A 27,522-nucleotide genomic window follows, 5' to 3' on the forward strand; every position below is an offset into this window, starting at 1 on the left:
AACTTCCCTTTCCCCTGCCACTTCTTTCAGTTCTTCTGGAGGGATCCCCAGGCATTCCCAAGCCAGCTGAGAGCGTCTGATGGGTCATCCCCAGGGTCTTTTTCCGGTTAAACATGCCTGGAACTCACTGTCCATGAGGCATCCGAATCAGATGCCCCAGCCACCTCATCTGGCTCCTCTCAATACGCAGGAGCAGCAGCTCGACACTGAGCCCCTCCCTGATGACCGAGCTTCTCACCCTATCTGTAAGGGAGAGCCCGGACACCCTGCGGAGGAAACTCATTTTGCCGGTTGCATCCGGGATCTTGTTCTTTCAGTCAAAACCCACTGCTTATGCCCATAGGTGAGGGTAGGAACGTAGATCGACTGGTAAATTGAGAGCTTTGCTTTTCAACTTAACTCCCTCTTTATACCACAACGGACTGATCCGGCTGTCGAAGATACTCCTCCAACTTGAGGCACGATCCCGACCTGGAGATGGCACGCCACCCTTTTCAAGCCGTATCTTAGTTAAATTAATCTGCTGGTTAATCAGTTATCAGAATTTTATCCTGCTAAATATCAGAATTGAGATTGGGCTCAAAAAATCCATATGTCGCAACCACAGCTAGATGCATTAAAAAAAAAATGGTATGGTGTGGTTGTTTCGATACATTTGACAAGAATAAATTAATCAAACCGTAAGGAGTGCCGGAAATGGTGCTCTAAACATTACACGCGTGGGTACTCGGTCACCGCGAGGCTACACTCTGAGGAATGGTAGAAGCGAGGGGGAGAATATATGATGCAGTGCAGAAGTGATTACCCCGGCACGGAGCTGAGGGATGAGAGGAAAAACGGGTATTTTATTTTGCCAATTGAAGTGTGCAAATGGAAATGTCAGTGGCTGGGAAAACGAATGAATCCGATCGCGGCGATGCCACCGCTCTCATCGAATGCCTGATCAATTGCCGTTGTCTTCTCCCGCCGCTGATTTTTGTTGTTTTTCTGATTGTGTCGTCCCCCCCCCACCCCACCCCCACCCCCCTACGCCACAGCTGTTTGCCAGTTTGCCGGTGCAACTTTGAAATCGCGACAGGACGGAATCGATGGACAACACCAATCGATACCCTCGGCATGTACTTACGCTCCTCAACTGAAAAGACTGATTTTTTTTTTAAAAAAATTTGCCTCGGTTGGGGGGGGGGGGGGTAAATCAAAACAAAGCGAGGTGTGTCTTTATTGCAACTATTTCCTTCCCAGGATGGAGGAAAAAAAAAAGCTAGTCTGGCTCATTTCCACTTTTCCATTTAGCTTCAGATGCAAGCTGACACTCGATGCTCCAATTCCCGAACGCCGCCGCCCCCCCCCAAAAAAAAAAAAAAAAACGCTGTTGCGCCTCAATTTATTCGAATAACTTCCATAACCTTGGAGCATTTTTGCGCTTCCTTCCCACCGAGTTAAATTTAAATGAAAAGCAATTACAATCTAGCATTTTCTGTGTTCAAGGAACACATATTTTTTTTTTTGTTCTATTTTGAAAGGCGGGCTAATTTCCGCAGACGCTGATCAATATTTCTGACACTTCAACGGCGGCATAAATTTAGGTTGCTCGTCCCTTTGTTGTGCTCGGGGAGCCTCACATCTCGGCGCATCAACAACAAGAAAAAAAAAAAATGAAAAAATGCTCAGATCCCCAGCGCTTGTTCAGTCAGTCGATGAGACTGTTGACGGTCCCTCCGGAGTCTGTCTGCCTTCAATATCACGCAGCGTGAACATCACCCACTTTGGATTGTTCGGCTATGAAAACACATTGCGGCAGCCGGATGACAAAAGGAAAAGACTGAGAGAAGGAGGGGAAAAAAAATAACAGCTGTTGGAGTGATGAGGGGAAAAGCAAAAAACAATTGAACCGCATGATGGAGTTTGGAGAGGATGAACAAAGTTCCTTATGGTTTGGGTGAATGGAGTTTAAAGGTCAAGTGTCATCCCTATGCACGTTCTAAAATAGATCGTGAAATGAAAAATACATGTAACATTGTTCACTTCAATGTCGACGCGAAAAAAACTAAATTTTTTGAGCGGAGAGCGCGTCATCCGTGCGCAAAGTTGCGGAAGTCTCATTCGACATCCGAGTGGTCGCCATATTGGCTGGATTTCCTGGCCGTGGCGTCGCCCCGGACATTCGCCGTTGGCCCCGACTGTGGGACACGCCCCTTCTGCCACGGAAGCTCTTTTCGAAGAAGAGAACATCTCACAAGCGAGTGACGCGATCGTTTCGAGGCATATTTAGATGATATGCGGATCACTTCTCACTAAGAACAGACTCCCCCGACAGTATGACAATGTGTTGCGTTGTCCCGAGCCATCAGTACGTAGGAGGACCCAAATACAGGACTCCGGAGACGCAGAGGCAGTTAAGGAAAAGTGTTTATTCGTTCCAAAGTCAGGGATCAGGCTGACATTGAAGCGGAGCAGCGGTAACTAGGACGTCGGGCGTAGAGAGCAGGTCCGCGGGCAAGCAGGGGTCGGGACACGGGAAGCTCTCGTTCTTGCAAACTTATGGAGGGTAAATCAGTCCTCCCGGGTGTTCAAGCAACGTCCAGCAATGCAATGAGCCGGCATTTTGGCTAACACGAAGGAACAACGAGCTAGCTTCCCTAAAACTAATGAACTAGGTAAAACTAATAGAAACAAACGAGTCAGCTTGAGGGCGGTCCTGCCCTGTATGTCACTTCCTCCTTCTTCTAAAAAAACAAATCCCTTGAGGATTTTCATGGCGGGAGTTCCAAAAAGCTTTGCTTTGTGGTGAAAAAACCGCATGGGTCCATGTCGGCTGTCGTTTTTTTTTCATTAATAACATGCTAAAAATCCTGCATTTCATGACAGTGGCACTTTAAGCTGTGAATTAAAATATATGTGAATGCGACACGAACATATTTCGATTCAGACATTCAGTCTTACGACGCGGAACAGAAGGAGTATTATTGAAGAGAATGATCTCGTTTCTTCGAGCGATTCTCCCTTGGTGCCAACTCGGAAAACATCTCCCATTGGCTCACCTTTTATTAATCCCACTCCAGTTATGCGGCTCTTTCTCCATCCTGACAGCCACCGTTTGAAGCCGGCAGGGACAAATGCTTCCGACGCAAAAGCGTTTTTTTAAGAATCCAGATCCCCCTAATGGCCTCCAGTCCTTGACATAGAAACCAGGTCCTCGTTATCGCTCCTGTCCTTTTCCGCGCACTTGAAAAGACTGACGACGGGTGTCTCATTTGGTGCGGCGCTCACATAGAATATATACATAAATAAAAGGTTTCTGGTTGTAATCATGAATAGCTTTTAAGTCGTTTTCAGACATTTTTTTTTCCTGACATGTTGCTTAGTGATCGAGCCTTCACCAAACTAAATGAATGAATATTTTCATTCCCGCGCATGGTTTTGAAAAAAAAATCATTTGTGAGTGGTACAGTAATGAATATGCCGGTATTCAACGGCTAGAGTTAATTTATTTTTGGTTCAACTGAACAGTTTTAGTCGGGCCGGGCCTCTAACGTCCGTTTGTTGCCATCAGCGACGCTTTAGTTTTGCGCAAAATGTAAATTCCATTTTTTGCATTTTGTGGTACCGTTCATCACACTGATGGTCCGAGCAATGTAATCAGCAAGAAATCGAGAATTTACTGTGGTGATATTTCAAGCTTAACATTGCTCTTTATTTTCAGTACTGCGGTGATATCTCAAGCTTAACATTGCTCTTTACTTTCAGTGGTTTTCTGCATATGTTCTTTTTCTCCTTGAGTAATTTGTTAACTTACCAAGACAATAGACAATAATTGTGTCGTAAAAAACAGCAAAATATGTATATCAAATTTGTAGAGGGCAGCACGGTGGATCAGCTGGTAAAACCTTGGCCTCCACCCGGGGTTCGATCCCGGCCCCGCCTGTTTGGAGTTTGCACATTGTCTCCCGTGCTTGCGTGGGTTTTTTTCCCGGCACTCCGGTTTCCTCACACATCCCAAAAACATGCAAACATTAATTGGACACTCTAAATTGCCCCTAGGTGTGATTGTGAGTGTGACTATTTGTCTCTATGTGCACTGCGATCAGCTGGAGGCCAGTTCAGGGTGTGCCCCGCCTCCTGCCCGTTCCAGCACTCCCCGTGACCCTCGTGAGGATAAGCGGCAAAGAAAATGGATAGCCGGATGGATGAACAGTTTCTTCCGGACGCTTACAAGATATATTATTTATGGCGAATTCAATTATCAGACAAAAATGGCTGTTCAATTTTACCACATAGGAAGAAAAACAAGGGGGCACTGGAGAGAGGACAAGGCGGGAGGGGGGGGGGGGCTGTCCAGCTCGAGAGAGCGAGGGAAGGAAACAGAAGGAATCTATCAAAAGTATAATGAAGATCAAAGGCAGGATGGTGGTTATAGTTTGCAGGGAAGCGTGTAATGAACTGAAGGCTTGTTTAGTCGCAGCCTCCCCGCAAGCTGCGCACCGCGTGAACTCATACAGTTACCTTTCAAAGCCGCCGGTTGGGGCCGGGGGAGGATGATTGATGGCGGACCGCCGCCATTTGTGTTCATTTGCCAGCTCCCGACTAAGTTTAAAATATCGGCGTAAACAGTGTTGACAGAAAAGCAACGAGATGCACGTCCGGGTTTTTCCTCCTGATTGCTACGGGGAAGGACAGAAAAACGGGATCCGTCGTTTTGTGCGGTCTTTTGTGGAGGTCTCCACAATTGGGTTGTTTGATCCTAAATTTTGTACAAAAGGTACTCGGCTGTAAATAGTATCTCGCTGATATTTGTTATTGTTTATGCGCAAGAAACAGCTTTCTGAAATATTTATCATTTTGTCGTTATTAGTTCTGGATAAAGACAAGAATATAGAGAGTTTGAATTATTGGAAGCTGGTATCACTCAAATGTAATAACACTAATAGTAATAATAGTGGTAATATTTTTCAAATTTTTAATGCAAAAATGTTCTGTGTCCCAATTTTTTCATTTTTTTTGGTTCTTCCGTCTTTGTCACTCAATCAGTATTAAATCATTTTGCCATTTTAAACAGCTTTTTGTTGTTGCAATACACCAGACGGATCTGTGATCTGAAGTACCAGGATGTAGCAGCCATTTTGAAACCAAAACACATTGTTAAATATTCCTGAAATATTTATCATTTTGTCGTTATTAGTTCTGGATAAAAACAAGAACATAGAGAGTTTGAATTATTGGAAGCTGGTATCACTCAAATGGTAATAGCACTATTAGTAATAGTACTGGTAACATTTTTCATATTTTTTATGCCAAAATGTTTTTAGAATTCTGTTTCCCAAACGACATTTTTTATTTTTTTATTTTTTTTGCTTCTTCTACAAATGGTCCGTCTTTGTCACTCAGTCTGTATTTCATTGTTTTGCCGCTTTAAACAGAATGTTGTTGTTGCAATACACCAGAGGGATCTGCGATCTGAAGTCCCAGGATGTAGCAGCCATTTTGAAACCAAAACAAATTGTTAAATATTCCTGAAATATTTATCATTTTGTCGTTATTACTTCTGGATGAATACAATAATATAGAGAGTTTGAATTATTGGAAGCTGGTATCACTCAAATGGTAATAGCACTATTAGTAATAGTACTGGTAACATTTTTCATATTTTTTATGCCAAAATGTTCTGTGTCCCAAATTTTTAATTTTTATTTTTTGCTTCTTCCGTCTTTATCACTCAATCTGTATTTCATCGTTTTGCCACTTTAAACAGCTTTTTGTTGTTGCGATACACCAGAGGGCTCTGCGATCTGAAGTGCCAGGATGTAGCAGCCATTTTGAAACCAAAACAAATTGCATGTACAGCAAGAACCGACTGTGAGTCCTGATTTTGAAATCCCGTTTAAAATTATTCATTTTTCAACAATGCAAAAATAACAACAAAAAAAAACCCCACCTGTTTTGATGAAAAAGACATTAAGGCAAATGTTAAGACACGGCGTTCTCCGTTGATTAACTCCACGCTAAATTGCGACGCGGATTAAAAACCGCATTTGCAATGTTTGTTCCAAAATCAATGAGTTTTGGAAAAGAAAACATTATCACATATGCAGGCACTTGTTAATGACTTTTTTTATGTTTCCTGCTTGTGTGAATGCAAATTAGCATAACCGACTGTGGCGACGATTCTGCCTTTCTTTTGTGTTTGACCAAACAAAATCAAATACCGCCATTGATCTGGCCCGTATGTACAATATGTCCTATCCATATTTACTCGGACTCAGACTCTCCTTCTCAATCCCAATTCGTTATTCGCGTTGACGGTAATAAATGACTTCCAAAGCTGAATGGGATCGTCGTTCCTTCGACTGTTCCAAAATCGAGACGTCTTAACCCGATACCCGAAAAATCACATATGATTGTGTGAAAAGTAGAGTACTTAGCAGGGAGGGTGAGAAGTCTGATTCCGTCGTGGTTGCATCACGCCCTGCAAAGCCTCCGTTCTTAAAAAGCCTTCAACCAAGACCACCTTACAACATCGAGAGTCTTTACAAACTCCGGGTTGATCTCATCCGCGCCCCCCCCGCCCCCCCGCCCAGGGGCCCTGGCACCAAGGAGCTATTTAGCCTCAAAGCCAGAGATAGGAGATCTCACCTCAGAGCCCCCAGATCGTGCTTTCTCACCGGTAGGCGTGTCGGTGGGATTGAGGAGATCTTCGAAGTGTTCAGCCCACCGACTGTCCCTAGTTATGGTCAGCAACGCCCGTTCCTCACTCTGCAAGTTGTTGATAGTTTAAAAAGGCTTACTTTAACTTGGATCCCTTGCAGTACTGTGGCCTAAGGTGGAACCCAGATTGGTTTTGCAGGGATCGGTGCCATAAATCCTTGCTGGCTGGAACCAGCTGACTTCTTTCTAGGTAGCTAGCTAGCCAGCTTGCTGGCCGGCTGTATTGGATCCAAGAGCGAACTACAACTGGGCACTCGAGCAGGGGCTAAGTTCAGGAAGTCAAAATATCATAATCACAGGGTGAGAAGCTTGGGCATCCGGTAGGGGCTCAGTGTCGAGCCGCTGCTCCTCCGTATTGAGAGGAGCCAAATGAGGTGGCTGGGGCATCTGATCCGGAGGCCTCCCTGGTGAGGTGGTCTGGGGATGTTCCACCGAAGAGAGACCCTGGGGGCGACCCATGACACGCTGGACAGACCACGTCTCTCGGCTGGCCTGGGAACGCCTCGGGATGCCTCCCGGAGGCCTCCCTGGTGAGGTGTTCTGGGTATGTACCACCGGAAAGGGACCCTGGGGATTACCCAGGACATGGTGGAGGGACTATGTCTCTCGGCTGGCCTGGGAACGCCTCGGGATGCCTCCCGGAGGCCTCCCTGGTGAGGTGTTTTGGGTATGTACCACCAGAAAGAGACCTCGTGGGCGACCCAGGACACGCTGGAGAGACTATGTCTCTCAGCTGGGCTGGGAATGCCTCCCGGAGGCCTCCCTGGTGAGGTGTTCTAGGTATGTACCACCGGAAAGAGACCTCGTGGGCGACCCAGGACACGCTGGAGAGACTATGTCTCTCGGCTGGCCTGGGAACGCCTCAGGACCCCTCCGGAAGAACGAGAAGAAGTGGTGGGGTAAAGGGAAGTCTGGGTATCCTTGTTGAATCTACTTCCCCCGCGACCCTGAGAAGCCATAGAAAATGGATGGATGGCTAAAACTCTTGAAATATTTGGGATCGTGTTAAATAACTGCAATGTCGCAGTCGTTGCAGGTCTCGTCAAATCCATGTAAGATTCATTCCGATTCGAGTCGGAACATTCTAGCCCGGTTTAAATCCCAATTCGAGTCACCGCTGACTTCTGCACAGCCCTAATATTTGTGCAAGTATTAATTTAAGACTGGAATCTACTAAGATATAGGAATCCAGTTGCAGCGTTACATAAGCGCTACGGCGGAAAGTACTTCGAGGGAGTCGCTGATTCACAACAAGACTTTAATATGCACTGATGATGAATATCAGCCTCCGCAGCACTAATTAGCCTGATGGGCGCCTCCGCAGTGCAACCTACAGCGAGGAGCACATCCATATATTTTACAGCAAGTTTGGCGCAATAATTTCCCCCCCCCCCCCGTCATCTTTAGCGCTAATCCTCATTAATCATGATTTGAGCGCACGCCGCTCGCGTTGCTCATTAGTCGCCGCATTGATCTGACCCCGAGTCGGGCCGGGCGAGCCGACGTCGTGCGCGAAAACGCATATGAGACAAAAGCAGGCGGTAATATATTAGCAGCCGGGCGCTGCGATCGTGTATTTGACAACGGCGCTTCCAATTAGTGGAAAAGCCCTCTGAAGAGTAATATCATAGCCATATTCCAAAAAATAATAATTTCCGCCCCATCACAGCGGCAAGACTAAAAGTGCTGCAGGCCTCAATATGTTGACTCCGCGCCAGGTCACGGATTCAGCTCCAGGTTAGTGTGTTAATGGACTGTACAGCCGGACAGAGGCCGTTTGAAGGCTTCATCCGCTTTATCTGCGTGTTGATACATTGAAATTAATATTCATGCAAACGTGGATACTTAAGTTCATTTTTGCATTCCGCTTTGTGGGGAGGAGTATTTGAAAACGGATTATGTGGTTGATCAAACGTGGGATCAGTTTTTAACAGCGCATCTGAAAGGCGGGTGCAAACCAGGACGCAAAAATTTCCGCTCGAGCTAACGTTTTTGAAAAACCTGGAAAACACGTTTGCGACATATCTATTCGGTCGTGAAATTGTGGAGCTGGGTCATGTCATGTCGCTGATGACAAAACCCCTTTCAAGTCTACTTCCATATGGTTCGCAATTTTTCCCCATGTGATTTCCCAAGTTTTGAACACAATGTTGTTGAGGATGCACACATCCGATTGTGATGCACTCGGGACAAATTCGCCCAAACAAAACGTGGATTTTTGCTGCCTCGAGATGTCTGTTTTGTCACTCAGTAATACTTGTTTTGCTTCCAATAACACTTCCAACTCCATCACTGACACTTACACTTACAGCAGCTACATTAATTATTCCTTTATACCAGGGGTATATCAATTTATCTCAGGGCCACTGGAGGTAGCGTCCGGCAGAAGCTGGGCCGCAGTGTCGGCACGCATGCACTCGCGGCCAATTTCAATTCGAGATTCAAAAGAAAATTCAATGTTCTCAAACATTTTTTTTTTTAAAGTTAATCACATTAAGATAAACTAGGAGGCGGCACAGTGGTGCAACTGGTTGGACCGTCGGCCTCACAGTTCTGAGGTCCGGGATTCAAATCGTGGAGTTTGCATGTTTGCATCTTCTCCCTTTGCCTGCGTGGGTTTTCTCGGGGTGTTCCGGTTTCCTCCCACATCCCCAAAAACATGCATGATTAATTGGACTCCAAATTGCCCCTAGGTGTGATTGTGAGTGTGGCTGAGCTCTGTCTCCATCACATTTTAAGTTAGGGGTGCCTGAAAAGACATTTATCTGAGAAATTGGTCTGTTTGAATTATGCAATTCCATAGACAAACTATTTAGTGTTGATGTCTGGGTGGCACGGTGGCTCAGCTGGCTTGATTTTGCCTGTTGTGGTCCCGTTCATCACACTGATGGTCCGAGCAATGTAATCAGCAAATTGAGAATTTAATGTCGTTATATTTCAAGCTGAACATTGCTCTTTACTTTCAGTTGTTTTCTGTTCATGTTCTTTGTATCCTCGAGTAATTTAACTTACCAAGGGTATGAGTTGAGATGACTATGGACAATAATTGTGTCATGAAAAAAAAACAGCAAAATATGTACATCAAATTTGTACAGGTCAGCACGGTGAATCAACTGGTTAAACCTTGGCCTCACAGTTCGAAGCTCCTGGGTTCAATCCCGGTCCTGCCTGTGTGGAGTTTGCATGTTTTCCCCGTGCCTGCGTGCGGTTTTCTCCGGGCGCTCCCGTTTCCCTCCCACACCACAAAAACATGCAACATTAATTGGATGCTCTGAATTGCCCCTAGGTGTGATTGTGAGTGCGGCTCTTTGTCTCTATGTGCCCTGCGATTGGCTGGCAACCAGTTTGGAGTGTACCCCACCAATAAATGAAAAAACGATAAACAAATATGCTTGCGTCAAAAGGTTGTGTACAAAACTACTATTAAAACACTACATAGCAATAGCTATAGCAGCAGCATAGCTGCTGTAAAGTTCACTCAGAAAAATACACCACCATGATTTGGCTTTGCACACAACACTGTAAAAGTGCCATTCATGTAAAACTCGAGGGCTGCGCTAGCATGAAACTTTCATATTAACGTGGGGGCCACAAAATATTATCTCCCGGGCCGCAAATGGCCCGCAGTCTGCAAGTTTGAGACCACTCCTTTATACCTCCTTTTATACTTTATTTCACCAGTTAGTAATTCCCTGTGGTGGCATACTGGTTTTAGCCACGCTACTTATTTTAGGAGATTAGCAGCGCAAGCTGGCTAGCGCGATATTTTTTTCGCCGTCTGTAATGCTCACGTAAAACTGTTATGTTGCTTCAAACACGGAGCAGCCGTTCTCACCGATAAGCGAGCCAACGTGTGAGAGCGGATCGAGGACAAGATATTTCAACTGTTATTTTTATCGATCATAAACGGGGGGGAGGGGGGGTTTGAATGTGAGGTCACTCGCCAACAAAATGGATGAACTAACGGCTGAAGTAAACAGCCGGGGGGTCTTATGAGGCGTGTAGCCTCTTTTTTTACGGACACGTCGGCGCTTCCCCTTACATAACGTGAATTTTTGGTGAGTGAGTTTATGGTGCCTTGCCGTTTCATAGATCCTTTTTCCTGCCCGGTAACCGTTATTGGTGTCAGAAAATATCTACTGTATATGGGGGGGGGGGGGGGGGGCAAAGTTTGTTGCATTATCCCGCTGCTGGCTTTGTGAAAATTTTTACTGTGCAACTCTTTCTTTCCACTCGTGTATTTTCGGAGGTTACATCGCTTAAACGTTAGCCATACCAATCAAACCAAAGTTTTATTTGAACCCAGTGGTCTCAAATTCAAATTCACCTCGGGGGGCGCTGTGGGCGCATTCTACCTGAGGCTGGGCCGCACATGTACGCAATATAAATGAGAAATTTAAAAAAAAAAACCATCTATTTTCTCCATGGCAACACCACTGTAACTTTCACTCAATGAAAAATGTGACCGTCAAGCCCCCCGAGAGCACCCCACCGCCCCTGCACACGACTCAGTAAAACCGCCATTCCTATCAAACCTGAGGGCAGCACTATCATTTAACTTTTATAGTAAGGTGGGGGCCACAAAATATCATCTCGGGGGCCGCAAATGGCCCACCCGCCGCCTGTTTGAGACCCCTGGTTGAAGCAATCGACTCAATTTTTTTAGTTTTCGCTGCCGCTGTTTAAAGTTTGCTTCATGTTTCATTTTACTTTTTTTCACCCGCAGTTGTTTTTGTTTTTGTTTTTTGTTTTTGTTTTTTGTTTTTTTTGCGCTTGTAGCACTTTTCCAAACGTTCCACGGTGATCGCGCAAAACCTCCCTAACACGTCCGCACCTTCTACCCGAAGCGCCCGCCGTGTGTTAAAGTGAACACGCAATTTAGCGCCCGCTGTTTTTCGAGTCTTAGTAAATCGGGCCCGTTAATGCGCGTCCGCATTTGTGCTTGTCACCTAACTGCTGTCGACACAAGGCTCGAAAGGCCGACTTTAATCAATATCAGGTGGCGTTGACGTGTAAATACGCTGGACGAGTTTAAAGGTATATGGCTCCACGAGGACAATCCATATTTTTACAGTGCCGTTAAAAGCAATCGGGGCTTTGTTATTACAATTCGTCGGTCATCTGCTTGTTCCTCATCCCGTAAAGGTCTTTTAGTGGCCGGAAAATAGCACAAGCGGCAGGACTGTAAATGCGTGTTGACATTTTACTTCTCATCCCAGCGTGGGCGCCCCGTAGCTACGACCGGCTGACCTACGCGGAAGTTTGTAACATGAATAAGCTGAAAATTCAAACGTATAAAAACGCCCGCAGCGCCTCCGGCGCTGGTTGCCTTTTGTTGCAGTTCTTGCGCTGCAATTACATTTTAAGTTAGGGGTGCCTGAAAAGACATTTATCTTAGAAATTGGTCTGTTTGAATTATGCAATTCCGTAGACAAACTATTGATGTGTTGATGTGTGGGCGGCAGGGTGGCTCAGCTGGCTTGATTTTGCGTTTTGTGGTACCGTTCATCCCACTGATGGTCCGAGCAATGTAATCAGCAAATCGAGAATTTCATGTGGTTATATTTCAAGCTTAACGTTGCTCTTTAATTTCAGTTGTTTCCTGCTCATGTTCTTTGTATCCTCGAATAATTTGTTAACTTACCGAGTGTATGAGTTGAGTTGACTATGGGCAATAATTGTGTCATAAAAAAACAGCAAAATATGTATATCAAATTTGTACAGGTGGGAAAACAGCTGGTAAAACCGTGGCCTCACAGTTCTGAGGTCCTGGGTTCGATCCCGGACCTGTCTGTGTGGAGTTTGCATGTTCTCCCCGTGCCTGCGTGTGTTTTCATTCGGGCGATCCGGTTTCCCCCCACATCCCAAAAACATGCAACATTAATTGGACACTAAATTGCCCCTAGGTGTGATTGTGAGTCCGACTATTTGTCTCTATGTGCCCTGCAATTAGCTGGCAACCAGTTCAGGGTGTACCCCGTCCTGCTGCCCAATGACAGCTGAGATAGGCTCCAGTACTCCATGTGACCCTCATGAGGATAAGCGGCAAAGAAATGGATGGATGGATGGATGGATGGATGAACAGTTTTTTGTGAGTGCCACTGTCTCTATGTGCCCTGCGATCGGCTGGAAACCAGTTCAGGGTGTACCCCGGCCTGCTGCCCAATGACAGCTGAGATAGGCCCCAGCACTCCACGCGACCCTCATGAGGATAAGCGGCTAAGAAAATGGATGGATGGAATTAGATGTCTAGATAGAGCCCCAACGCGCTGGCCTCCCCATAGTGGATTCTACCTTCAAATTGCAGACCTCCCGACGACGACCCTTGCAAAAATTATGATTTTGCAATAATCGCTGCGATTAGGACCCATCCATAAGCCGTCACTTCAATACCGGCTTCGTCGCAGATTTGTCTTTCGAAGGAACAAAGTGATTTGGGTATTCAAAATAACTAAAGATGCAGCGAGAAGTATCATTTTCCATTGCTGGCAGCGGATTAAACCGTGACTGCTCTCTGCTTCTTTTCATGTAGGATTTCAGAAAAATCATTTTTTCCCCCCCTCCCCAATATAGGTTGCTATGACTGTAAAAATGCGACAAAGAAAACAAAAAAACAACCACCGGCACTCATATGCATGCCAATGTCGGGCGAGTGTCGAGGAACGCGGTGTGCGACAGGAGGAAAAAATGAAATTCAGATGACATCCGGTTTACTTACGTGCAGACGGATGAGATCCTTAGTTAGGATTTGTGTTGGTGCTTGTGTGCGTTTTGACTCCCCAGGAGTGAACGCGCCTACCCAGGCTGCCCCCCGTCATATTTTCAAACTCCCTTTGTCTCTGACAGATGCCTCCCCTCTGAAAGCCTCCGTCCGCCTGAGCCGAAGGTCTGGACCGGACGTACGAGCGCCCGGCCCCGTTTTTGATAAATCCGCCGTGTCGCTCTGCGCCTGACAGCCATTCATCTTGCTCGACTTTCTCGGAAGAAACGTTCCCTGCGCCGGATAATTCAGTGGACCCAATAAAACGCGATTCCGGGAGCTTTTCGATGGCCTCCATCAACCCCCGCCCCCCGACTTTTTTCAGACTTCAAGAACGCTTTGTCCCTGACGACGCCTGCCGGTTTCTTCTTTTTACAAATCGTCTGCCTTTGTCAGTTTCTGGTTCAAAATATAGACATCAACAGAACATTTAATTGGGTACTGCTGAACCCAAAGATACCCATATCAACATCTTCCCTCCCCGAAACTCTTTTACCCACATTTTTTTCCACCCAGTGGCCACCACGGGCAAAACCGCATTGCGAATCTGACAGTCCGTGATTGTTGCGACGCTTTTTAACTCTCAAAGAATCCGCGACGATGCAGATAAAACGTAGCCTGATGAAGTTTTGATGAGAACTGCCAGCGAGTGTTTTACATGCTCTATGGTATAGGTGTCAAACTCAAGGCCCGAGGGCCAGATGCGGCCCGCCACGTGATTTTTATGTTGCACGTGAAGGCAAATCATGTGTTTCCACCCATCCATTATCTACCGCTTTCCCAGGTCAGTTCACGGGTGAAGTAGCTTCAGCAGGGACACCCAGACTTTTCTTTACCCAGCCACTTCTTTCAGCTCTTCCAGAGGGATCCCGAGGTGTTCCCAAGACAGCCGAGAGACATAGTCTGTCCAGTGTGTCCTGGGTCGTCCTCGGGGTCTCTTTCCAGTGGGACAAGCCCGGAACACCTCACAGGGGAGACATCCGAATCAGATGCCCAAGCCACCTCATCTGGCTCCTCTGAATGCAGCCATCGAGGCTCAGTTCCAAATGAGAGGAATAGCCCAAGAGGTGACAAAATATTTCCAGATTATAGTGTCATTGGGCATCTTCAAAGGTGGGGCAGGAGATGCCATTTCAAAGGGAGTTCTTGGCTTCAAAAGGAGTGGTTGGCCATTTGATGTGAAAAGAATTAGGAGATGGAAAGTGAAGTGACATGAGTTGTTCTCAACTCTTCTTATTTACGGCATCTCCTCCATATTAGTATTGTTGTAGGTGTCAGGGACCAAAAAAGTTTTTGTTTTATTCAAGATAACCATCCATCCATTTTCTACCGCTCTTCCGGGTCGGGTCGCGGGGGGAAGTAGCTTCAGCAGGGATACCCAGACTTCCCTTTTCCCAGCCACTTCTTCCAACTTTTCCGGAGGGATCCCGAGGCGTTCCCAAGCCAGCCGAGAGACACAGTCTATGCAGCGTTTCCTGGGTCGTCCTCGGGGCCAATTTCCGGTGGGACATGCCCGGAACACCTCACCAGGGAGGCATCCGAATCAGATGCCCCAGCCACCTCATCTGGCTCCTCTCAATGCGGAGAAGCAGCGGCTCGACACTGAGCCCCTCCCTGATGACGGAGCTTCTCGCCCTATCGCCAAGGGAGAGCCCGAACACCCAGCGGAGGAAACTATTTTCGGCCGCTTGTATCCGGGATCTTGTTCTTACGGTCACAACCCACAGCTCATGCCCATAGGGGAGGGTAGGAACGTAGATCGACTGGTCAATTGAGAGCTTCACCTTTCGACTTAGCTCCCTCTTTCCCACAACGGACCGATACAAAGTCCGCATCACTGCAGACGCTGCACCGATCCGTCTGTCGATCTCCCGTTTCCATTCTTCCCTCACTCATGAACAAGACCCCAAGATACTTGAACTCCTCCACTTGTGGGAGGATCTCATCCCCGACCTGGAGAGGGCACGCCACACTTTTCCAAATGAGGACCATAGTCTCGGATTTGGAGCCTATCCCAGCCGTCGACGGCCAGGAGCGGGGGTACACCCTCACAATCACACCTCGGGGCAATTTTAGAGAGTCCAGTTCATGTTGCATGTTTTTGGGGTGTGGGAGGAAACCGGAGTGCCCGGAGAAAACCCACACAGGCCACTGGCTCCACTGAGGCGGGGCCAGGACTCAACCTGGGACCTCAGAACTGTGAGGCGAACGCTCTACCAACTGATCCAGCGTGCTGCCGAGTTGATAAATTTAATATGTAAACATGACGAATCAATTTAAGAAATTTTATGGTTTCAAAGTCATAATCGCCCTCTGACAGAAACCGATACCATGTCTACTACCAATTGTTTACAAAATTGTTCCAAGTCAATGACGATTAAGAAGAGAGCAAACAGTGGCAGTTGTTTGTAAAAGAAAAGAGACATTTATTCATTTTTTTTCTGTAGCACGTCGCTTAATTAGTCTGCTGTGCCCGTCGATCACATATAGAACAGTTATAATATAAAAATGGCTTTTAACTTTTACACCCAAAGCAACAACAAAATATCTTTAAAATAGGTTTGCTAAAAATACTGACAGGGTAGTCTTCACGTCATACTGGAGAGTAGCTTGTGATTCTGCGATGTGTACATAGTCATATTTGTCATTTTTTTTTCATCTTTTTTGTTTTTTTTTTTTTTTTGCTGCAACTGATAGTCTTTTTGATTCTTCTTCATCCGACTTCATGTAGTTCTTTTTTTTTAGGCACTTACCAGGGCATACCAATGAGTTTTTCGGGGAGGGGGGGGGGTAGCACAGCAGCCCCTTCAGCTTTGCACTTGTAGTAGTCCGACGTGCCCTCATATTTCCCCCCCGTAGTTGAAAAGAGAACTACACGTCTTCCTCTGACGGCCATTTTGTAGCGGAATTCCGTTAAGCTTAATGTGACGTTGCCATCACCGCCGCTTGCCTTAATTTCAAGCCAATTATTTAAACCGACGGTAACATAAGAGAATATATAACAATATTTCCATGAAAAATCAAGAATTCGTTTTTTTTTTAAATAGAAAAGAGGGGGGGGAGGGGTGGGTTTCATCAAAAGGCTTTACACCGTAGTTCACTGTTATTTGTCTAGTCTACTAAATTCTCCTCCCTCGGTATAGACAGGTGTTATTACTGTATCGCTAACTCGTCTATGGATTTTTATTGAAATTTTTTTTTTTTCGACAAAGCACAGACGGTATTGCTCGGGACCACACAGACATTTTCCACAATTCAGGACAAATTGAACAGTCAGTTACGAGAGAGCGGACCCTCTTTCCTCTCCGTCCTCGCTCCTCGTCTGATCTGAACTTTCTCCACCCCCTCCCCATGTTTCCGTATGAACCGTCGTTAAAATGTGTCTTCTGGCGGGGAAAAAACGCCTCACCCCGATCGATGTTTTGCTTCGCTTGATGTCACGGCTACAAAGCCGCCCCATCGGCCGGGGGTTTAAACTTGGGAGAGCGACTATTTGGAAATGACACAGTTCCATCCCAGTCCGGTAATAGTCTTGCCAGAGTGTCTGAGCTGCGGCTCAGGGTTGGGTTTGCCTTTTGGAACAGTGCGACACGTTCGTCCGCGCCCGCCTGTGAAGTCGCGTCCGATCCGTCCTTAAAATGCATCGTCAGACAAGTTTATGACGGTGGCTTTCACTTTCACGCCGCTCGGCAGCGCCCTACCTGAAAACCACACCTCGGCGCAGGACGGCGGGCGCCCGCCGGCGGCTTCCGCCGGTGACAGCAAAGCTTTGGAGTCGCATTTCCTTAAATCCCCATTAAGTTGGTGGATCCTCAGAGACACGTAAATAAGCAGACAGCCCACTGAAATCCCAGCCAGGAGCACACCAAAGGATGTGATTAGCGCCGTGTCCCATTTTTCCGTGTCCTTGGCAGCGAGCACTAATCCCTTGGTGGTGACATTGACACATTTGGTGTCACGCTTGTAGTGGATGCTGCGGACGTCCACACATATTATGTACTGGGTGGCGGGGCTGAGACGGGTAAGGTTGTAGATCTGGACGTCAGAGGGCACCCTGGCGGAAAACGAAGCGGCGGGATGGTGAGCGTTTGAAGGGTTGTACCATTTGATCCTGGGAGCCAGAGTGCCCGGGTTCGCCTTCCACCGAACCAGGACCGCGTTTGCCTCCACTGACTTGACCTCGACGTCGAGCGAAGCGTTTGCAGGCCGGGGGAGATACCCGTTCACCTCGACTGAAACCGATTTCAGATCGGCGCCAACCAGGTTGTGGGCGACGCACGTGTAAGGGCCGGCTTCCTTTTCCGTGATGTCGTAGATGTCAAACGTCCCCTCCGGGTGCATGTAGAACTTATCGGACACCGTGTTAGGCATGACTTTATTCCCGGACGGGGTGATCCAGTAGATCTCCGGTTCCGGTTCGGCGAAGGCCCGGCAGTGGAGCGACACCGAGCTCCCGCTGCCCACTTTAATATGCCCGGGCATGCTTTCGGAAGATATGAGCGGCAGGCAAATCTCCATCATCTCCCTGAAGTGCACCTGTCGGACGTGCTGGCCCTCGTACTCGGGGGGCTCGACGCAGTACAGCGAGTCGGGCTCCATGAAGCGGATGTTGGTCTTGTTCATGTTCATCCAGCGGACCACGCAGTCACAGCGGATGGGGTTGCTGTGCATGCTGACCTCCCTGAGATTCGGGAGCGACTCGACCGTAATCCTGTGGAGGGCGCTCAGCGCGTTGCCGTTTAGCATTAGCGTTTCCAGTCGCGGCAGTTTGTAGAAAGCGTTGGGGTGGATGTAGGAGAGTTTCGGGTTGTTGGTGGCTTCTATTTTAGTCAGCTCGGGCAGATTATTGAGGGCAAAGCTGTCGATGGAAACAAGCTCTGGCATGCTATTAATCCCCAGCTCTTTTAAATGGAGCATGTCGGCGAAATCCCCTCGCTGTATTCTCGCGATGGGGTTTTTATTCAGATCCAGAAACTTCAGGTTTTTCGCATTTCTCAGGGCAGAATGCGGCACCTCGGGGAACGTATTATCGTAGAAGGAGATGCTTTCTAGGTTATCGAGGCCGGCCAGAGCTTTGTCGGGGAGCCGGGACAGGTTCATTCTGGTGAGAACGAGACTGCGGAGGCTGCCGAGAGGTTTGAAATTCATTTCGGCGACGGAAAGCACGGGATTCTCGCCAATCATCAGAATCTCCAGGTTCGGCATGGGTTCGAACCACTCTCCGTGAATGACTTTCAGCTCGTTCGAATTCAGGTGGAGCCGGAGAAGCTTGCCGAGACCCTGGAAAGCCATTTTGGAAATGGAGGAGATGAGGTTGTGATTCAGATAGAGCTCTTGAAGATTCGCCACCTCCGCCAGGCATCGGTCGGGCAGCTCTTGTATCCGGTTCTCCTCCATATGCAGGGACAGAAGCTGAGGCAGAATCCCGAGATGGACCTCGCTCATAAATGAGATGTTATTTTGCGATAGATCAATCTCTGTGATGTTGGGCAGGTAATCCAAGGGTTTGTCTATTTTCCCGACGTTATTAGTTTGCAGCAACAGCACTTCTGTGCCCACGGGCAGGTTCTCTGGCAGGTTAAATAGTCCCAAATCATTACAGTCAACAGTCTGTGCCTCCATGTATACGGAACTCGGAGAGAACCAGGGTCTGTTCTCGCATACGCAGAGTTGGGGGCAGTCCGGCCTCTTGTCCGCGGCCACAACAAAAGAGGCCACGGCCAAGCCGACAAAGAGACGATCCACGAACGACACGTCCTTCATATTGGTCCCCGGTCGGAAATTGGTCCTCGTAAATTATGTATTCTCGGCTGTTCACGAGCGATGAATAATTTGTTGCATCTGCTGAGGTGAGTGACTCACCAGCCCTGCCACCTCAACATTCCACTGCAGCAGGGGCTCCCAGTTCCCGAGAGTCTCGCTTTGTTTTCGTCGCCGTTGCTTTCTTGTCGCGCAATTGCCCTTGGAGGCGATTACTAATCACTCAAAGTCAGGGTGCAGGGGGGGGGGGGGGATGGGTGGGGTGGGGGCCAAGGCTGCAGTCAGGTAGACCAGTGGAATCGGGAGAAGTGTAGAGACTTCGCACAGTCACAGGCATCCACAAAATGTCTCCTCCGCTTTAGAAAGACAGACCTCCTCGCTGATTGTCGTCCGCGGCCCGGTCCATTCCAACCTATAAGATACAAACAAGCCGTGAATCACGGTGAGCGGTTGCGTAATAACATGTAACGCCAAAGCTTTTGGACACGCTGACATTTATTAAAGGCCCCGTGATATATGTTGACATTTATTCACGCTCACTTTATCCAGAACCGCGGTTTTTAAAAATTGTTTTGACCTTCCAGGCACGGGCGCTTTCAAAATGGCATTTGTCCTGATGCCGGTCTATTATTGGTTATAACCGTGGCTTTATTAGGATTTCGAACCGGCAGATGCCCCGTAGCTCGAGCATTAGCTGCTCCACAACTCGGGGAATATGTCAGTCACCATAGCAACAAGTCGACAGGCAGCCAATGAGACAGCGGGTTTGGCCCGGGTGCCGTTTTCACGCGGCCGTTTGAAGCAAACGACGGCAAAAAAAAAAAAAAAAAAATGTACATCCTATAGTCGGCGTAATCATTATTAATATCCCACCAATGGGATTGTGGCGATAATAGGGATAGTGTTGCAATTCTCTTGACATTAAAAGATGGAATTACATGGTAAACACAAACTGCGCACACGTGCAGGCCCGAGGGAGGGGAAGAAAAATATTTACTTTGATTATGGATACATTTACAAATGATAATCAGTTCCACAAAGCAAAGCCACTTGTAAATTATGATGATAATTCAAAGTGAAATCTGTTTCTATAATACTACTACTTATAATACTACAAATAATAACGACCAAATGGTTTAATACTGAAGATTTATTTAATTTCTCTCTTCATCTCGCAATTTTATTAACACAAATGGGGGATAAAGGGACTTTCTTTTTATTATTATAGCAACAATCCTCTGTGAAATATGCATTTCTACATCATGTTTCTGTGACCCCCTCCCCTGCCGGTGGCTCGGGCTTGAATTTGTACCGTGACCTTTGTAAATGCCTCTTAACGAAGAGATGGATTTCGACGGCGCTTGCGATATTTCGGGCCCGTGAGAGCGAGAGAAAAGGAGGGAGTGGAACTCCGGCCGGAGAGCAAGGACAAGAAAAGAGAGAAATGGTTTCATTTCATCAGAGTCCCCGGTTAGCACCTCGGCGTCCACACGGGAGACGCGGGGAATAAAATCCAAAATATATAAATAAAATACCCGTGTACACTGCGGAAGCGCTGCAGTTTCGCCGCGCCGCGCCAGAGGTTCATTTCTCAACCTTTTGCTCCGGCGTCGACCGGCGACAGGCTGAGAGATGGGAGAGGCGGGAACGCGGAGCTGGTTTTATTTTTCGGAAACTTTGATAAGGCGCAACACCGAAAGCGTTGTGATAAAATGGAGGCTGAGCTTGACCGCGGACACGAACCGCTTACCGATCCTCACCCGGTGACCCCCCTCGGCCGTGCGGGAGCGCCGCTTCGCTTGTTTTTTTGCGACTGCTTGAGAAAGGGAATCATTACCCTTTTTTTTTTTTTTTTTTTTTTTTTTTTTTGTTTAACGTTATCTCGCCTTGCGTTGATTCAATGGAGGGCGGGATTAGAATGGCTTAACGAACAAATTACAAGATGCTTGGAAACACAATTCCTTGGTTTAATAAATGCAAATACTTTTCTGCTCAGCAGAACGAGTCCAAACCTTTTCAGAATTGTGGTGATGTTTGGAAAAATATGTTATGTTTGTGACGAGGGCAGATTGACACTGGCCAATCAAAAGCCTTCAGCAGGAGGAAGTATTATGAAAAATACGATGAGCTATATTTGAATTGTAATCATGGAAATTTCCAAAAGCAACAATTGTAACTACACGTTGTAATAGATTACAAGTAGATACCATTTTAAAGGTGAAATCCAGTGCTTTGCACGAACAGTGTATCCAATAAATCACGTAATATGTACCCTATTTTGACAATGTGATTTTAAATCCTTTCTCATTTAATAATGTTTTGAGAAGATTTTTTATCGACAATTACAAATTTTCAGGGGTGCTGCCATTTTCGGGAGTCACATGACCTATTTGCGCGGATGTGACGTGTGCCGATTACATGGGACGCCGTTTATGCCCAGCGGCGATTTCTCGTATTTATCCTCATCTGATGAAGAAATAGCAGTATTGCTCGATCGGGAAGACGTAGGAATACTTCCATGCAGATTTGAACCTGCGGCTGTAATTAATATTGAATATTCGAATCTTGCGGCCCGCCTTTAGCGGCGGCAGAGGCCTTTTAGCTGAGCTTCGTTGGTGGCGGAGGCCTTTAGCCTCGCTTCGGCGTCCGTGGCTAACGGCCTCCGCCGCCTGGAAGCTCGACTCACGGCCCGCCGCCAGAGCTCGCTCGTCAGATTCGGCGCCATTCACGTCCGAAGAACCATCCGCGGGTGCCAGCCCGGAGCTCCTGCGGGCCTTTGTTTACGCACTTATGTCAGCATAGGCCTCCGAGTAGTCGGACTCTGCGTCATTCCGCCCGAAGAACCACGTGAATATTCAACATTAATTACAGCCGCAGGTTCAAATCTGTATCGAAGTATTCCTCCGTCTTCCCGATCAACCGATACTGCTATTTCTTCATCAAATGAGGATAAATTTGAGAAATCAGCGCTGGGCATCATGGTGCCCATGTAATCAAGCCTTTTTTGCAACACGGTACACATGCCCACGTAGATCATGTGACTACCGAAAATGACAGCGCCCCTGAAAATTCGTAATTTTTTGATAAAAATCTCCTCAAAACATTATTAAATGAGAGAGGATTTAACATCACATTGTCAAAATAGGGTACATATTACATATGACCTATTGGATACACTGTTCATGCAAAAGCACTGGATTTCCCCTTTAAATGATGTACTCTGATTACTGTACGTGTAATAAGTTACTCCACAACACTGGTGCCTATCTTGTGCGCATTTTTGGTTTAAGGATGTTGAGTTTCACGACTATTTTGTTGTAACGTCACAGTAACTTGCTTGCCAAATAAATATTTCTGTCCAAACACGGCTGAAGCAATAAATTGGTATCGTGCGGCTGTCTCACGTGGTGAACGGTGGCCACCCCCGAACGATGTGACAATGGGTTCGACAAACCAATTGCGCTAACCTAGTCGTAAGAGGTCTGGTCTGGAGTCGGTGATGACGTGTCGACCGCTATGAGGGCAAAAGATTGCGATCGCAATTAGTGGAAAACGCGTAGTTTGATGCAATTGAAGCGATTGCTTCTTTGAATGGAGCTCAACGGGGGGAACGCAACGTTTGGGTGCTGTTGGACAAAGAAAGACATGTTAATATTGGACCGGCAAATACGAGATCGACGTGTGTAAATAGTTCCAAGGACGTCTCGGAAACCCCCAGCAGAGAATTAGATCATCGACAGCTGGTAGTTATCGGCTAAAAGGCTAGAAACTACTTGACGCGCATGAGGCTGTGACATTTGCACGGGAGCCATTGGAGGTCCTTTATAGGTCAGTCTAAGGTGTTCATTCATGGAGCTAACGCGCCCCCCCCCCCCCCCCCCAAGTGTCAAAAGATGAACAGGAGAGGAATCACTCACGCGGCAGGTTTCGGAATCCCTACGGTGGGCACGATGTCCCACTTTTTTTTTTTTTTTTTTTAATGTTACCCAGACACACGTTTTGGATTTCTTGGGATATGTGCCAAGAATACAACATTTGTAGATTATCTGCACTCACACTCGCGGTTCTGTCAGGCTAATCACGATACACCCGAATTTGGATGAGTTCTCATCACAGTTGAAGGTGAAAGGCTTTTTTCATTCAGCTCTTGGCAGCGCCTTCGCACTTAACTTTCCCAACGGGTCCCACCGCCATTATGCGCTGAGGCTGCTTTGGCCAGTAACTGCACAAATACTGTTTGATTGGAGACCGGTGAGATATGACTACTTTAAATTAATGCGTTCGCACCAGGGGGGCGCAGAGCACCGGTCCCGGGGGGGGGGGGGGTGCCTTTACGGCTACTGATTCAGGGCCCAGTGCCTGACTCAAGTCGGCCGTGTCGCCCGACGACCGGGCAGAACTGTTTGTTTTATGCTGTTTATTGAAAAGGGGGATAAATCTTCCCTTTGGCTTCATGGGGCTTGGATGGGATTTAGTGGCGCGAGGACATAAAGATGATTGCGTTCCTGCAGGTTTGGGTATTCATCTGTGCCCTTTGTGGTTACAGGGTGACCTACAGTTCCTGGAAAAAAAAAATAATAATATTACTTACTATACAAAGTAGGCTCGGCTGTTGCGTACAGTGCGAGGAATTTGTAGGACTTCAGCTTCGGGAAAAACCTCCACGCGTCGGTTTCCATGGTGGGCATAATGACCCTTGGGGAGGTGATTATAAGGCAAGCACGGTCTAAGCGGTAACAAGGCAGTGTTGCATCTGCTGAGTGGCAGTAAATGTGCTCGGAAGACATAAAGGTCAGACGTATGCGGAAAGTAGGCCGCTTACAAATTACCTCGACGTCCATCGGTAATAGACCTTAGCTCGTGCGCTTTTTCTCGAGTTTGCACTCCACTCTGTCTCTTTTAGAATCCTTTTTTTATTATTACTGCTATATTGAGCCAGAACAGCATGAGCCATTTTTGTTTCTCTCCCATCCCATACCAGTATCCATCCTTTTTTTTTTTTCTTCCCAATAAACCTTTTCGTGTCAGCACAAGTTTAAAATAGTAATTGTTGTGTTTTCTATCTGAGTGAAAAAATGGACGTTACTTTGGACTAACCTGCCCTCAAGTGCACTGACCGTAAATAGCGAAGAGGCTGAGTACAAGGAGGCCCGGATTAAGAGGTAGAACCGGCCATCTAATAATTGGTAGTACTATGTCTCCAAGACGCTGTGGAGATGTGTCCTTGAGGAAAAGAATTATCCTTAAAACGCTCCTCCATGAGCAGCATATAGGACGTTCCCGCGTCAGCCTCCGGCAGTGCACTATAAATGTGTGGGTAAATGCATGAATATGAATTTGCTGTAAAGTGCTTTCTGTCGTTGGCGGGCTGGAAGTGGACTTTATTATTGCCGTCAATTATTTCTTATTCCTCACCAACGCTGTGCAGGGGAGAAAATAAGTATTTGAACACCCTGCTATATTGCAAGTTCTCCCACTTGGAAATCATGGAGGGGGTCTGGAAGTGTCATGGTAGGTGCGTGTCTGCTGTGAGAGAGATAATCTTAAGAAGAAAACTCCAGAAATCACAATGTACACGTGCCGTACACAACACTGTAAAAAGTGTAAAAATATACAGGACAACTCGAGGTTCGCAATAATGTTAAACTTTCACGTGAAGGTGGGGGGCAACAAAATATTATCTCGTGGGCTGCAAGTGGCCCCCGGGCCGCTGGTTTGAGACCTCTGAATAGGCGCATCTCTAATTCACTCAACTTCATTGGCCAGTTGATTAAAATGCATAATACAGTGAAGAAAATAAGTATTTGATCACCTTGCTATATTGCAAGTTCTCCCACTTAGAAATCATGGAGGGGGTCTGGAATTTTCATGGTAGGTACATGTCCACTGTGAGAGAGATACAGTAATCTAAAAAGAAAAATCCAGAAATCAAAATATTTGATTTTGTAACGATTTCTGTGATACAGCTGCAAATAAGTATTTGAACACCAGTCTATCAGCTAGAATTCTGCCCCTCAAAAACCCTTTAGTCCGCTTTTAAAAGTCTACTTTCACTCCATGTATTATCCAGAATCAGATGCACCTGTGTGAGGCCGTTAGATGCATAAACACACCTGTCCACCGCATATAATCAGTAAGACTCAAACTTGTAACATGGTCAAAACCAAAGAGCTGTCCAAAGACACCGCAGACAAAATTGTACGACTCCACACGGCTGGAAAGGGCTACGGAGAAATTGCCAAGCAGCTTGGTGAAAAAAGGTGGTCCACTGTTGGAGCAATCATTAGAAAATGGAAGAAGCGAAACATGACGGTCAATCTCAATCGGAGTGGAGCCCCCTGCAAGATATCACCTCGTGGGGTCTCAATTATCCTCAGAAAGGTGGGGAATAAGCCCAGGACTACACGACATGACTTGACCTGAAAAAGCTTGGCCCACCGTTTCCGAGGTTGGTCATAAACTCGGACATCATGGTTTGAAATCATGCATGGCACGAAAGGTTCCTTCCCCTGCTTCAACCAGCAAATATCAAGGCCCATCTTAAGTTTGCCAATGACTATTTGGATGATACAGAGGACTCTGGGGAGAAAGTTTTGTGGTCAGACAATCCAAAAATGGAACTTTTTGGTCATAATTTCACTAACCGTGTTTGGAGGAAGACGAATGATGAGTTCCATCCCAAGAACACTATCCCTTCTGTGAAGCATGGGGGTGGTGGCATCATGCTTTGGGGGACGACTGCTCTGTATTAAGGAGAGGATGACCGCGGGCATGTATAGTGAGATTTGGGGGATCAAAATTTCCCTCTTTCCCTCAGTCAGAGTATTGAAGATGGGTCATGTCTGGGCCTTTCAACATGACAATGACCCGAAGCACAGAACCAGGAAAACCAAGGAGTGGCTCCGTAAGAAGCATATCAAGGTTCTGGTGTGGCCGAGCCAGTCTCCAGACCTTAAAACCAATAGAAAATCTTTGGACTGAGCTGATATTCCGTGTTTCTCAAAGACAGTCCAGCAACCTATCTGATCTAGAGAAGATCTCTGTGGGGGAGTGGGCCAGAATCCCTCCTGCAGTGTATGTAAACCTGGTGTACAACTACAGGAAACGTTTGTCCTCTGTAATTGCAAACAAAGGCTACTGTACCAAATATTAACATTGGTTTTCTCAGGTGTTCAAATACTTGTTTGAAGCTCTTTCAGGCAAATAGTTCTCTCTCGCAGTGGACAAGTACTTACGATGAAAATTTCAAACCCCCTCCATGGTTTCTAAGTGGGAGAACTTGCAATATAACAGGGTGTTCAAATACTTATTTTCTTCACTGTATAAGAAAATATACTGGATATCGACATCGGTAGCGTTCCAGGTGGAAATGAGTACTGCAGGATTAGGATGATTCGTTTTGAGAGGTGAAGTTCAGTAAATTTGGGGTACAGTCCGAATCCTAATGCGGATCTCTGGACATTTCCTCCAACATCGGTAAAGGAAGACACCAAACCACGGTGTCTTCCTTTACACAGATTATGATGTTGATTTCCCCCCCCCCCCCCCCCCTCCAAGCATAACTGACGTAGCACTGGCTTGACACGACCGAGCCACCTTCCGCTACTTCGGCTTAAGCCCCGCGGCGGGCGGGCGGCGCCCCGAGGCTCCACTGTCACTCTCTTTGACCTTCACCCGATTGATTTGCTATTTCGCCAAGGTAAGAAGGAAGTCGATTAAAGAAATCCTTTTGCGGCACGTATGCATAATGAAGTATGCGACGCGTGCACCTCTGCGCGCGCGTCGCTCCGCTTTTCGCGTTCGGATCCGCACTCGGCCGTCGGCAAGTCGGTCATTAATGTAAAATCGATATTCCGAATTAACCACAGGACCCGCTCTGTGTTTTTTTTTTTTTTTTTTTTTTTTTAAGCACTTCTCTGGACACAACTCGCCCGAGGGCCAAGCGCGCACGCAAGACTATAGAGCGAGAGCGCACCTTGCTCCGCTAATGACTGCGCACGCATAGGAACGCGTCCAGCATCGCTTGAAATGCGTGAATTTGCGGACCTAAAGTGCGCATATGTTAAATATATTTATGTCCAAACATGCATAGCGCACTGTGAAAGGGTTTCTTTCTTTGCGGTTTCTTGCTAATTTGCATCGGGCTGTATTATTATGAATATTTTTTAACTTAAATTTTAAGTCTTGAACCGAACTATCCACCTTTCGGATGAGGTCAAAGGCACGGGGAACAGTCCGACAATCATTTGTAATTTTTTTTTTTTTTGCATAATGTCTGCTGGCCAGAATGGAGGGAGGAG

General features: G+C 46.8%; 1 protein-coding gene and 1 long non-coding RNA gene across 3 annotated transcripts in view; one reads left to right on the forward strand and one right to left on the reverse strand.

The window, feature by feature from the left end:
* Positions 1–27,522, forward strand: part of LOC133493523 (uncharacterized) — a 182,035-nt gene that overhangs the window by 132,821 nt on the left and 21,692 nt on the right. The window lies entirely within an intron of this gene.
* Positions 15,914–19,396, reverse strand: LOC133493876 (leucine-rich repeat neuronal protein 3). Its single transcript, XM_061807827.1, has one exon. It carries the CDS (start codon positions 19,223–19,225, stop codon positions 17,096–17,098), a length of 2,130 nt encoding a protein of 709 aa, XP_061663811.1. The 5' UTR covers positions 19,226–19,396; the 3' UTR covers positions 15,914–17,095.

The sequence above is a fragment of the Syngnathoides biaculeatus genome, chromosome 20 (genome assembly GCF_019802595.1).
Source record: "Syngnathoides biaculeatus isolate LvHL_M chromosome 20, ASM1980259v1, whole genome shotgun sequence".
NCBI classification, from domain to species: Eukaryota; Metazoa; Chordata; class Actinopteri; order Syngnathiformes; family Syngnathidae; genus Syngnathoides; species Syngnathoides biaculeatus.